Source organism: Vulpes lagopus, chromosome 16 (genome assembly GCF_018345385.1).
Source record: "Vulpes lagopus strain Blue_001 chromosome 16, ASM1834538v1, whole genome shotgun sequence".
NCBI classification, from domain to species: Eukaryota; Metazoa; Chordata; class Mammalia; order Carnivora; family Canidae; genus Vulpes; species Vulpes lagopus.
In genome coordinates, this window is record NC_054839.1 from 3,947,773 (window position 1) to 3,961,956 (window position 14,184).

General features: G+C 40.7%; 1 protein-coding gene across 1 annotated transcript in view; it reads right to left on the reverse strand.

Annotated features, from left to right (window-relative positions):
- MYO16 (myosin XVI) overlaps positions 1-14,184 on the reverse strand; it is a 451,497-nt gene that overhangs the window by 264,284 nt on the left and 173,029 nt on the right. Inside the window, exon 14 of the mRNA XM_041730888.1 lies at positions 9,531-9,648. Within this exon, the coding sequence (XP_041586822.1) occupies positions 9,531-9,648 (118 nt within the window). The remainder of the gene's footprint in view (positions 1-9,530; positions 9,649-14,184) is intronic.

A 14,184-nucleotide genomic window follows, 5' to 3' on the forward strand; every position in this document is an offset into this window, starting at 1 on the left:
TTAGAATGGGGTAGTGTAGTTTTTTTCCCATCTCTCCTTGAGTATTAAATCAGGTGATAATTTCAAGGAGAAATCTTAATTACTACACTTTCTTTCCTCTCTTTTTTTTTTCTTAAGCAAATTATTTGCTGAAAACATTTTCCATGTAGTATTAATAATATTACCCATGCTCAAGAGGATGTTTCTAAAATTGCATAAGAAATAAACTGCCATAGTTGTTCCTTCCCATGATTTTTTAGTCATCAACTACAGAAATACTGAGAGGGAACAGAGAGCTGAACAACTGTCTCTTGACCATCATGCTTCTGTACTCAGAGAAAAGGCTGACCTGAGACCTATTTGTCCCAGCCAATATACTAGCTTCATTTAGAGCAGCATTCAAAACTAATCAAATTCCACATCATAGAGTGACTTCAATACCTTTAATCTAAATTCAAAAACAGTGTAATTAGTAATCATCCCAGTTAGCTCATCTCCCGCAGTGAATAAAATTGCTGTGGGTTAGCAGGATTCTGATCAGTAGGATTTTGAAAAAAAAAAAAAAAATCTTAAAGGAGCTTTTAGCTAGAAGTAAACACAAAACAACCAAAAATTCAAATTTCTGTGAGACTTTAATATTCTTCCAAATAGAGAAAATGAAAAAAAAAAAAATAGAGAAAATGCCAGCCATTTTGTTGCATCTGAAATGACATTGAAATAAAGGAAAGAAAATGATAGGTATGGAGTTAAGGAGTTTTGACTCATTCATTTAAATGTCCACATGGAGAAAGAAACTTCTTGCTAACTGATTTTTTGACTTCTCAAGACCTATATGTTTTAAAAGATGTTTTATTTCAACAATATTCCTGACTAGAAATATACCCGTGATCCTCTATCTTTCCAGAAATCTACATACAAATACATTTCTCAGAAAGTTTTGGCACCGTAAAAACATACAAGCTCGCAGTTTATATATGACATAATATGCATGTAAGTATTTTATAGAGCTATATTAATTTTTATTCAGTTATTAAAAATGAGGGAAATGAATTTCTTTATCTTCAAGATAGACAAATACCTGCCCTCACTGCCCTTCCCATTGATTTCCAGAAACTTTCTAGCACTCACTATCACCATGCCCCACCCCGCTTCTAGTTATAAATCATGACCAGTTAGGATCTCTTCCCAAAGAGCCCCATCATGTCTTCAATTAGCAGTCACCAAAAGCACACATTGCCAAATTAATTTATATATCCAAATATTCTCTCTTTCACCCTTATGCATTTCTTTTGACTTCATTATTCCAAATTAACTCAAGGGATGGTATGAGGATGGGTGCCTCAACTAGGAGTCTACGTATGGCTCCTGGTCCTGAATCTGACACTGTCAATTTCCACATTCCTCCTAACTTCGCTGTCCCCATACTAACATGAGGATGAAGAGATACAAAGGTCCCAGGCTTCCTGTGGCCTCCAAGGGGAAGGGACTGTTTTGAAGGCACCTGCAGTGTACCAGGCTCTGTGCTGGAGCTTTTCAGATGTTTGCCTCATTTAAATTCTACTGTAGGCCTTTTCATGTTGAAATTCATCTGGCTTTTGGGCAATAAAAGATGCTGCTCCTTAAAGGAAATAAGATCAATTATAGCACTCTGAAACTTCTAAAAGAATGGCCAATTGGGAGTACAAAGTACAATACTAAGGATAATTGATGATGTTAACAATGAAGATGAAGACGGTCTTCTGGTTTGTCTTTAAGAAGTCACAAGCAAAGGCCCTCACAGATTTTTCACCCCATTTGCTTTAACTGTGAGGTTAAGTTGCCCAAGTAGATAACGAAGCCTTGGGAGACATTTCTGATTGTGAGTAGATTTCAGTTTCTGCTTAAAATACATGTGAGTGTCTTCAGGGCCCAGGTAATGCAGGAGCCAAGTATTCTTCACCTCCCACATGTGGGTTCTGCACCCGCCTCCCTTTCCAGACACTTCCACACATTGCCATTCTACCAAGTCTCACGGGACAGAGTGGCCACTAAGGAGGCATCAAACTGGTCTATTCTTACCACACAGAAATTGTCATTATGAAGAGGAATTGGCTCTAGTTAAAAAAAAAAAAAATATATATATATATATATATATATATATATATATATATATCCAGAGTTAAATGTTGATAGCTTTCCTTATCTATTTAAACTCCCACTAATATGTACTCTTTGTTGATATGCATGAATTCATGTCATAATTTCCTCCCTGAAATGAAGAATGGCTGCCTCATTTTATTAATGCTTTACATCCATTCCTTAGATGACTCAATCCAACGAATACTTAATGAGTGCCCACTCTACACCGGGCAGACCGGATCTGCACTACCAACAGTTTTATATCCTAATAGGAGACACAAACAGCAACTGACCAGACAAATCATGAAAAGGACACTTTCAGATTTTGATAAGTGCTGTGGAAAAAAAAATAAGGAAGGAGACAGATCTGGAGTGAACAGAGCTGAGATCCAGGGATCACATTAGAAAGAGCGGGTTGGGGAAGAAAAGGGGGTTTCTTTGAAGAAGTGACTTGAAATGAAACCAGTAGAGTGAGAGCAGCCTGCCCATTCCAGGAGAAAAGACAAGCCTCCCTCAGGCAGCCAAGAGGAAAAACTAAGCTGTGGCCTCAGGCAACCAAGGAGCTTAAAATGTCCAATGAGGCTGGGGAACTTGGACCAGGTGGGGTGGGGTGCATGGAGGTTGGGGAGGATATGGGTACAGTGGCTTTGTGGGCTGCAGTCTGAAGGAACAGGGAGCTGGTCCTGGGCTTGACAGTTTGATGTGGCCGGTGAAGGACTATGTGGATTGAGAGGGGAATAATTGAGGTATAATCATAGCCTGACAGCAATGGCTGATTTCCACTTCTACTGAGCTACAAGGTGTGCTCTCTTCTTAATTAACATTTATGCATATAAATGAGGCAATGACTTAGAAAAGAAAAACTAGTCTGAAGACCACAAAGTGGGCTCAGTTTATGTCTTTTGGAGGGAAGGGTGTTCCAAACAAGGCGAAATTCAGAAAACATGAGAACACAGAACCTCAAAGGGGGCCTCCAGTGCCCTGGGAGCCAGAGCACAAGGGCTTTCCACAGCTCATTGAACCAGAGGAAGTTCTGACTGTTGAACCACCCAAGGACTCTGGGAAGTAAGACCACTGGGAGATAGCATCAGGTCCAGAGAGATGTCCAGGAATACTGAGGCAGGTGTCAGAAATGGGGTGAGGAAGGAATAAGGCAGCATATCTGGCTTCTCTTGCAGTGACTCATGTGAGCCCACAGACTGGTGAGTCCTGGGAGAGACAGGATGCATCACAATATGCAAAGAGTCATATTGGTTTACGCTGAGATATAAATTATCAAGGACAGGACAGGGGACATGAGTTGGAACGATCGGCAAAAATGGGAAGAAATAGACTTTCAGGGGAGCTAAAGTACATCAAAGTGAAACCAAACAATATATTGTAAAGAAAATGTTAATTTATGTGAGCCTCGCACAAGTAAGCATTAGAAATATGTTAAAGCTTATGTCAAATGAATCATAACAGAAAAAGATTTTGACTTCCTTTGAATATAATAAATGTCAACAATTTCTGAAAAAAGAAGTAGCCTTTAGTTTGCGAAGACTTCAAGAGAGCAGCCTCTTTTTTTTATTTTAGCTAGTTAATAGTCCTCATATTAGACAGTCTGATACTTTCCAAAACCACAGCTCATTTTGTTATTATTATGAGTGGGACAATCCCACAATCAAGCAAGAAAAGCATTAAAACCTTGTGATGTGTTTCCTGGGATGTGGTGAACTTCTAAAAGTCTTTCAGTCACTGTTTACTGATCAGCATCCTCTTCAATCGTCAACATTCCAGAAGAGGAGACAATATCATCACCTGACAAAGTATCTGGTAGGCAGGTAGGTTGACGCTGGGTAGGTGGAACGCTCAGTTGTGAATGTCTACTTGCCCAGTGAGGTCTGGGACTGCGACCTGCGCTTCACTGGGACGCCTGCAGTGGGAGTATGTGCCCAGCCCGCTGGCTGAGCTGAGGGCAGGGGTGGGTGGCGGTGCGCATACCACTGGTTCCCAACCACCCTCTCAGCTCTGCCTGCCCTTTCCAGGGCGAGGGGGAGCTACAAGAAACCATTCATAGCCTCCACTGTAAACTGGAGACAGGTTCAACCACAAAAGTAGCTTCTCTCCAACTAAATGGAACAATGTTGAAAGGTACATACAAGAGAGCATGGTCTGGTGTCTAATTTTCTAGTTGGGAAAAGCAGGTAAGGGACATTGGCCCAGTGCCCACACAGAGGTCCAGCCTGGGAGCCCCTTTGCTCTGCACCAAGCGGGCTTGCTTGAAGAATGCTTTGTGATATGGTGATCTGTAGTTCCAAGGACTGCGGAGGTCTGTATTGCATATTTTTGAAGATTTAGAAACAATAAAATGGTCCACTGGGGAAAAGACCAAGAGGACACTCAATTGTATGTCAAAACATTGCACATACTCTAAAATGAAGGGCAACTTTATACTTTAAAGGACCTTAAAAAGACCAGATGTGATCTTGATCAAAGGGAAAGAACTGGGAATATGACATTCAGTATGACTCCCAGCCATTAATTCCATTAGTGCACTTGAACTTCATACCCTGAAAACCTCTCTACGCTCTTAGATGAAAATATGAATCATTAGGGATTCAGCTACTGATACCTGCAAATTACCCCAAAGTCCCAAGGGAAAGGTACTGGACAAGTGAAAACATCATCACTGGCACAGTTTTCCTATTTTTACACTATAAACTTACCTATGGGGCGATGCTAAGATGTCTTAGACGTCACTCTGTCCTGAGAGTGCTGGCATATATACCAGGGAATCCAAAATAATTATATTATTAAATAAGTAATTGGGGGGAAATATTGGGCTGAAAGTTAGCTAGAATGTCACTTACTAATTACATTTTCTTCAAAATAACAAACCCTCTCTACTTTATTACAGCCGGTGTTTTGTAAAACTGGGCCTCAAATTTTCTCTTATAATTTGTGGCCACATCCGTGATTAGAGAGCTGCCATTAAGTTATAAAAGTTTGAGCAATAGTATCCAAAAAGGAAACATGTAACATCTATCAACCTTAAAATGAGTAAGGGAATACTCCCTGTCCAAGAAAACCCATCACCACTATTTTAGAAATGTTGATGATTTAAGGGAAACTAGATTACCACGAAGTACAAAATCAACCTGCAACCTACATTTATTTGACCTAGTTTGAGGTGTAATAATCTTTCTCAAGTTTGGTTTACTATTTTAGTGAACATTTAAAATTCAGAAGCCTTTTTCCAGGGGACCCATTTGAATAACTCAGCTCTCTTTAAAATTTGTGTGAAGTAGTTTAAATTAATATACCTCTTCTGTTTTTCTTTCAGAAAAGGAACCTGGATAACAGATGAGATTATTCAAAGGTGTCATACCGGCTTGTAGCCTCTTCAAGTGCTTGGCGTGTTTTGTTTGGGGGGTCACAATGAGGTTCTAAAACTAAAAATTAGTTTGAGAAGTTAAGACAATACAACAGACCCCCCTTATTCTACTGCGTCCCACAAACGGTATGCCTGAGTCCTGATCCCAGGACCTGGGGATGTGACTGGGCTTGAAAGCAAGGTACCTGCAGATGTCCTCACATTAAGATGTGGTCATGCCATAGGGTGAATAATTCTAGATTGGCATAGTCCCCCCACTACCTGCACATCCTTCTTCATTCATTTACCCGTCCTCCCTGCTCTCTGTGGTCTAAGCTTTGTATTCTACAAATAAACTTTTGAGAGTCCACGTGGTTTGATCAAGGTCAGAGCTGAGCCTAAGCTCAGTGTGGTGACATCAGTTGCATGGGCTCTGGATTCCGCTCTTCCTTTATAGTTCTCACTATTTCTTACCCTCGGTTAGAGTGACTTCCATGGGCTCAACTGGCCCTTTGTTCATTTATTCACTTGCTGTTTACTGAATGTCAACTCTGCCAGACGTTATTCCAGACTGTGATTCACACTCTAGTGGGGAAGAGAACCGGACAAGTCTTAGCTCCTTGACTATCTTGCAAGCCTGACAGGGCAGGACCTTGTCCAACGTACTTTTGAGCTAACTCTTAACACAACAGTATGAACATGCAAGTGTCAGATAAAACATAGCATAGTTTTGTTTTGTTTTGTTTTAGAAAAGATGAAGTCATACTGGAGCAGGATAGGTCCTACTCCAATGTGACTGGTGTTTATAAGAAGAGGAGGGAGTCACAGGGAGAGCACCTGTGATAAGGAGACAGAGACCCAAATCCTAAAGCTACAAGCCAACAACCACCAAGGACAGGCAGCACCTGCTAGAGGCTGGAAGGGGCCAGGGAGGACTCTCCCAGAGACAACCAAGACAGCCCCATCCTGCTGACCCCAGACTTCTGTTCCAAGCCACTGAGTTTGTACTGTTTTCTTAGAGGGGGTCTTGCATGCTTATACACTCTATAGATTTCCCATATGGAATCTTCCCTCTAGGCTGGCAGGCACCAGGGGACAATACGTGGCACCCATTACTCCACTGGGCATCGAAATACTGGTCATCAGGCAGCAGGTGCTTCATGTGCAGAGCTGGAGAATGCGGAGCATTAAGTAGCTTCTCTACATCAACCTTGCAAAAGGCCCTGTGGAGGCTGTCTGCATTGTCCAAGGGGTCTGCGCCTTCCCCCTGCAGGAGCGCACCCGGCCTGGGGAGAGGGGCACAGGGCCTCACCAGAGGTCAGTGGGAAGGCCTTGTGTCAGGAATATATTTCCTCTCTGGAACATCCACCAACTGCAGAGCTGGCACTCAGAGCTTTGTTCTCGGGCCCCTTTCCACGTGGTAGCGAATATCTGAAGGCACTTGCCATATTTCCCTTGACATTTCTGCTTTTCTGGGTCTTGCATGTCTTCCACAGGCACTCCCAAAGGCATGGCACTAGAATGTTCTGTCTCCTGATCCACATTCTCTGCACACACCGCTCACCTCTCCCCTTCTCCACAGGAAAGAGAGCTGAACTCCCGGCGGACCCTTCAGGCTTCCCAGTCCCTAGGAGTGTAGTCTCAACTGGCCCTGTGTGTGTAGTAATGTGTGTTTTGCTCTTAAAATTAGAAAAAGAATATAGAACCACCACAAAAATCACTTTGCCAGATTTTTAAAAGAACAGAGCAAACCAATAAGATTGAGTGATAGGAAAGGAATCCAGGATGCTAATGAGGAGGAGAGGATGAGTGGAAAAACAAAGTGGGGAGGGGGTGGAGAGAAGCGGGGCACCCACCTCCCCAGACTCCCAGCCTGCTGCTTTGCCAGGGGAGAGCACATCCAGTCACCACTGCTACCCAGGGGCATTTCCACACAAGGCTCCTGCACTGGCCAGGGGTCCTTTGGGTTGGGGAGGGTCCCGGGGTCCCCCTGAGGATCTACACCGGACCGTGGCAGGGGGTGGGGGACGGTACTCCGGCAGCGGCCCTGGATGTGATGCTGCTGGGGCCTCCCGGGGCTGTGCGCTCGCTACCTGGGATGTCCCCTTAACAGCAGTGTGACCCCGTTCTGCCGCAGACACGTACACGATGACTTTCTAAACGAACATTCTTGAAGAGGACGTGCTAAATTCCACCCAGAAGAAAAGGGAACAAAATCAGTCCTGGATAAGACCTGCAGAAGCCCGTTGTTGTGTCTTCGTCTTGGAAACGGGAACATCGAATCCAGGAAACAGTCATGCAAGTGATGTCTGGACAAGCAGTTTGTCCTCTAAGCCACGCATGCAGGAAACAGTGGCCGGCTCTACTCAACCTGGAACAGGGCTTCTCAAACTTTGGCAATCACATGAGTCACTGGGTATCTTATTCAACACAGAGTCCCATTCAGCAGGCCTATGTTTTTAACAGGTCACCCAATGTGCTGAGAGGGCTTGTCTGGGACCCCCACCCTGGAGGGGCAGGGGCCACAGTACCCCGCAGTGAGGACCTCCTCCACCTCCAGCTTCCATGGTCAGCCACCTCTGGTCAAGTGCTCTGAGTTGAAGAGGTCAGGCTATGTCCTTCACTTGGAGGGACATTCTCACTGACCAAGACCTGGAAACCAGACTTGGAGGCTCAAGACCATTCTCCTCTGATGTCTTCCTTTTTTTTTTCTTTTTTTTTTTAAGATTTTATTTATTTATTCATGAGAGACACACAGAGAGAGGCAGAGACACAGGCAGAGGGAGAAGCAGGCTCCCTGCAGGGAGCCCAATGTGGGACTCGATCCCAGGACCCCAGGATCATGACCTGAGCTGAAGGCAGACACTCAAACCCTGAGCCACCCAGGCGTCCCTCCTTCTGAAGTCTTCCTAACACACTGAACCCTCAAATAAAGCTCTTAGTCATGGATTTTAAAAATATAACTTTCCTATTGCAGAATTTAAGCTGCTAACTTCAACATCTAAAAATTATCTTCTCTGACTCCTCCTATCCATTTTTCTTGGCCAATTTCATTTAGTAATAATGGATTTTGACAAACATTTACTGCAAAATACAAGCTTTTTGTTCCTAAATTATGGTCAAACGTAACTTTTGTTTCCTGAAGGGTACTGGAAAGCATCAAATGAGATTGATCTCTTTCTAAAATCATTACACTTAGTGATTGTGTCCTAACAGCTGTCATTACAGTTTCTACAATACTTGATTCCTCCAAGTTCATTAGGCACCCCATCTACAATTATATTCAGACTATTAATTTGCATGGATAATCTGTTTTGATGAGAAAGATGTAAAATCCCAGGTGAATTCTAAATTAGTTTTTTTTAAAAAACTAATTGTTTTTTTTTAACTTATTTTAGAATGAGAAAGATAGAATGAGCATGAGTGAGGGGAGGCACAGAGGGAGAAGGCAAGAGGGTCTCCAGGAGATTCCCTGCTAAACACAGAGCCCACCTCACAGCTCAATCTCAGGACCCTGAGATCATGACCTGAGTCAGACACTTAACCAAACATCCAGATGCCCCTAAATTAGCTGAATTTTAAATAACGGCTTTTCATAAAATACACATTAAAAATTTAAACCAGAAAAGAAATAGTTCTGTTTGGCTTTAGTTGGGTGGTTATTTTGATGTTTTGATTTGTTTTAATGCAATTGTTTCAAAAACATAGATTGTTTTATTTAAAATATATCATGTGTGTTGTATGAAGGAAATATATACTCAAGTTATAATTTATCATAACCGAGTATGTGAGTCATCTCTATGTTCAACCATCATCATTCATTTCAGTTATTTTTGGTTGGTTCCATAGTATGTAGTTTATACAATAATCTTTTTTTAAAGGTTCACCTCACATTTCTGAATATTTTTCAATTCACGGTAATTGTAGAAGTCATAACCTGACATCTCAGGTGTGCACCTTCAGACACACACGCACACACACACCACACCACTGATTTCCCAGGGTCTTCGTTGGTCCCATGCTTGATGTTCTGCTGCCCTCTCGTGGTAGCTCCTGCCTTTGTTAATTTTACACCTACCTCCAGTTAAGTGTTTTTTCCTCTCGCAGAACTGTAGTTCAAAATACTTTATGAAGCAACTGGACAGATCATTAAGTGTCGTCTTGGCATGTCCAAAGGCTTCCAAGATGCACATGACCTGTATCAAAATGGAAACATTTGTTGAACTACTCATTTAAAAAATAAAACTGGGGCATTATAGCCAGGATACAGAGCTATCCCATTATCTAAAAGGTTCTCTGTTGCTTTTACGATACCGTATTGGGGTCTTACATTTTCTTCAACGGTAGACTTTCTTACTTTCTTCAACGGTAAACTATGTGCATCCTCTGCCTCAAACTTAATAAGAATGATGCACAGAGGGTTTCACTTGGCTTTGCTTGCTCTTCACCCAAATATAAACAACTCAACACATGTTATTTGAGCTTTTACACTTAATAGAACAGTAGAAATGCTTTTGTTGTTTTGGAAGAAAGGAGTTAGATTTAATAGGAGCAATAGTGAGAATTTCTTTTGAAACGAACGAATGAACTTAAACATTTGCTTATAACCTTCTTTTGAACAGGTATTGACACACATACTCTTTTCAAACCTGAGCCCCTACATTATGTTCTCTCTCGTTCTCTCCCACAGAGACAGGAATAAGAGTTATGGAGGAAGCCGTTTTACTTGGTGTGTCTCATTTCCAGTGTTCTCTTTCTTTCAGAGGTGGGGATTTGGGGCTAGAAGATGGTATTTACAGACCTTCAGATCAACCGCAGCATCTGAACTTCTTGGCATGTTTCCTTAATCCCTGACCATAGAAAAAATCACCATTTCTTCTCACAATTGATTGTGTTTGTGATAACAATGATGACCAAGCAATTCTCCAGAAAGTATGAAACTCTGGAGGTTCAAAGGTATTTTTCCGTATCTTTCAAGTCATGGATGTTAAATGCAATTTCTGCATCAGCCACCAGAAGGAGCGCACTAATACATTTTACCTTATTGGTACAGAGAGTTCTTTAGAATCTTGGTGATAGTTTTAGAGAATTTTATTCTAATTAAAAAAAACACATAAGGTTGCTGCTACTTTTTAACTTTCTAGATACTGATCTACTAAGGCATTCAGTTCACCTGGAAGTATTTTATATTTTGAAAGATTACAAAGCAATACTTTGATTCTAATCGCAAATCCAAAGTGCTAAAAGTTGTGGTAATCGTAAAATATATCAAAAGATTTGTTTTTGAACTTCTCAGCATTTATATTTTAAGATTTTATTTATATATTTATTTGAGAGAGAGAGTGACTGAGAGAGTGAACACAGAAGCAGGAAAAGAGGCAGAAGGAGAAGGAGAAGCAGGCTCTCTGCTGAGCAGTGAGCCTGATGTGGGGCTCGATCCCACGACCTGAGATCATGACTTGAGCCCAATGAGCCACTCAGGTGCCCCAAACTTTTGAACTTTTAGAGGAAACATGTTGAATCTTTATAGAAAGCCCAGGATTTAGGTCTCTGTAATAACCTCATCTTAAAGATAGTAACATTCAGAAAAATAATTTGAAATAGTACTCTTAAAGGTCCTGCTTTTGCTTCTAGTAATTCAAGATTAAATAAATGTGTCATGGAATAAATAGCATAAGTAAATGATATTTTCATCATGTATATTATGTTTAAGTCATTTAAAAATTCATAAGAAGAATTAGAATGAATTTTTTAATGTATTCTGGCTTTTAGTTATTTTGGTGCTATAACTAAAAATAAACCAGCTTGTTATTATTATTGAAAAGAGACATAAAAGATAATTGATAGCATATGCCCAAACAGGAAATATAGGGTAATGGTTCAATACATGTGATTTGGAGTGAGAAGTCGCTGGCCCCACATTCCGGCTCTGCTAATAACAAATTCATGAATTCCTTGAACCACATTATTCTTTATTTTAACACAAAAATAACTCCTTCAGTGCTTATTATGTCAGGTGTACAAAGCTATCAGCTTGAGCACCTGGTAGGCAGCCAACAAATATCAATGATTAATTTTATTTTTGTTAATAACAGTAGTAAACATTTATTTTTGTGCCAAGCACTATTCTAAAGATTTTTAAAAATATATAACATATATAATATAAATTAAGGTATATATAAAATTATGTATATGACCTACACTTGTACGTATATGTGTGTATGTATATTTATACATATATTTATTTTAATGCTCACAACTATGTTTCCATTTTGTAGAAAAGGAAACTGAGAGATTAAGGAACTTCCTCAAGGTTCAGAGCTTGTAATAGTGGAGCTGGGATTTGAACCCAGGCGATCTCTCTGCCAAAGAGGGTGTGCTTAATCACCTTGTCACCGGCCATGACTGCTACAACTGCAATAATAACATAGAAGACATGAAACTATAGAAAGCTAAAGCCATTGAACAAAATAAAAGTGCTCATATGACAATCTTTCATACTTTTGTGCTCTGTTGGTCCATAATTCAAACTTGAAATTTGGGTTACACCAAAGTAACATTTTTTATCTTTAATTATCCACTTGGCCAATAGGTGGCGCTAAACAAATATGTTAAGAGAAATATACAACTATATATTGCAAAATTGATATTGTTCCACTGCTCACCTTAACTTTGGAAGAAATTAGTAATGAGAATGTTGTACAATAACAAAACTTTAAATAAAAATATAGCAAAGGGAAGTAAGTAAATATTTCCTCAGTAGTTCCTGATTCAAATTTTATTGATAAGATTTTTTTTTTCAATTGTATGGTTTTTTTTTTTTCCTCTAAAATTTCAATAGCTGTGCCATTAAAAGTTATGCACTCTTATTACGGTTGTAGTTAACCTACCATAGGTCAACCATGTATTTTCTAAGAGTAAAAATCTGTGGCTTCCTCAATAAAAAACAATCGCTTGATCATTGAGTGGATCCCATCACTCCCCTCTGTAAAAGCAGTTACTGAATAAATGTTTATTTAAGCAATTTAAATGGAATTGAATGTTTCTTAAAGTTGAAAGCTATGTGGGCCAGAGTTAGTGAGGAGTCCCAGGCAGTTGGTTTTTCCCAAAAAACATGATTTTTATGTTCCAATAAACCTATTGTTGTGGAAAATCCCCTGCTTCTATAGCTTGGAATTCAAATACAGGGATTAAAAACAACAGCCTTCTTAACTGATCTTAGCTACCTGGAAACTGTACAGAGGAGCAAAAGCAATCTCCACAGTGAAGGAGTTCAAACGCATTGTGTAAAATACACTCCGAAGCCCATTGCAAGGGCAGAATGCAGACCTATGTGGACTTTTAAGGCAGGACAACTGAAGTGTAAAGTTAAAATTCAGAAATGTGACAGCTGAGTGAACCTTAAAAATAAGTGTGTAGCCTGCAGGAAGGTACCTGAAGTCACTCTGGGGCTTGGTGCAGGCTTTCCCTAGTCTTCCAGGCACCACCCTCTGTGCCCTCATGGAGCGTGCTGCTTACGGGTCAGCAGGGACTGTCAACAGCCAGCTTCTCCCAAACCCCTTCACTTTGTTCTTTTGCTCCTTACACTCCAGGTAATGATCTGTCATTATGCCATCGATGGAAACCACAAGGAAAACGTTCTCGACTCCTCGGCTTTACACGGTTCTCTGCTGATGGACACCCCATCACATCTGCCCTTCCTCCTATGCTCCTGCCTTTCCTTCACTATTCTTCAGAAACTGCTGACCAGAATAACCTCCAAGGACTGCTTTTCTCTCCCAGTAACCTACGATCCAGGGCAAAACCGTGTGGGCTAGACTCAGGTCGCATCCCTAGTGGAGATGCCCTGTGTGTGTCTGTTGTGCACGTTGCCCCGTGTGGCAGCATCGCGCACCATGGCTGCTGGCCTGGGGCCTCCGAGCCATACTGCACCATCGAGTCTGGCTGACAGGCTTTCCTATTCAGCTCACCCACTTCTCTCCTTTTGGAGCCACCTAAGGAAGCTTCCTTTTGCCCTACCTGACAGTGAACTTCAAGCCTTCTACTGAAGGCTCCATAATGAAGGATGCTCTATGCACTCATCTCTTTAATCAGCCTTTTCTTTCACGCAGGAAGTACTGGCCTGTCTCTGGAATCTACAAAGTGTCACTGAACCCCTATGATGTTACAAAGACTTACAGTCAATTCAGAAGTCTACCCAATACTTGTATTTAATTCCCCCATGTACCCTTGGATGCTGTGCAAAAACAGGCTGGGTAATTTTCAAGAACACTTTGGACACTAAATGATCTTCATGAGGATCATAATTTAGGGGGAAAGAAAAAAAGCATAATTGACATGAAGTTTAAGCCATACTCAACCCTGCACAATATTATTTCATGAGGCTAGAAATAATTTATTTTATGATTTATGGATGAAACAAATGTGAATTAGAAATAGTTTTACTTGAAATTTCTATGGATATCATAGTATGGATTCCCAGATGCTGATTTGGAAGAGCTATGTCTATCTAAAGAAATGCAACTTACAATGAATGTGTTCACTTAAGCTAAAATGCAAAGCCAATTTACATAAAGTAATCTAGAATGCAGTTTAGAAATTACACAGCCTGTGCTTTCACAAGGGATCATTTTAATAAATAACTGCTTTAGTCTATAATTTACAGTGGAGGTTATTGTTCCTTGTCAGTATGATTAAGCCAAAGGATCCCATCATTCTATTAGTTATCCTAA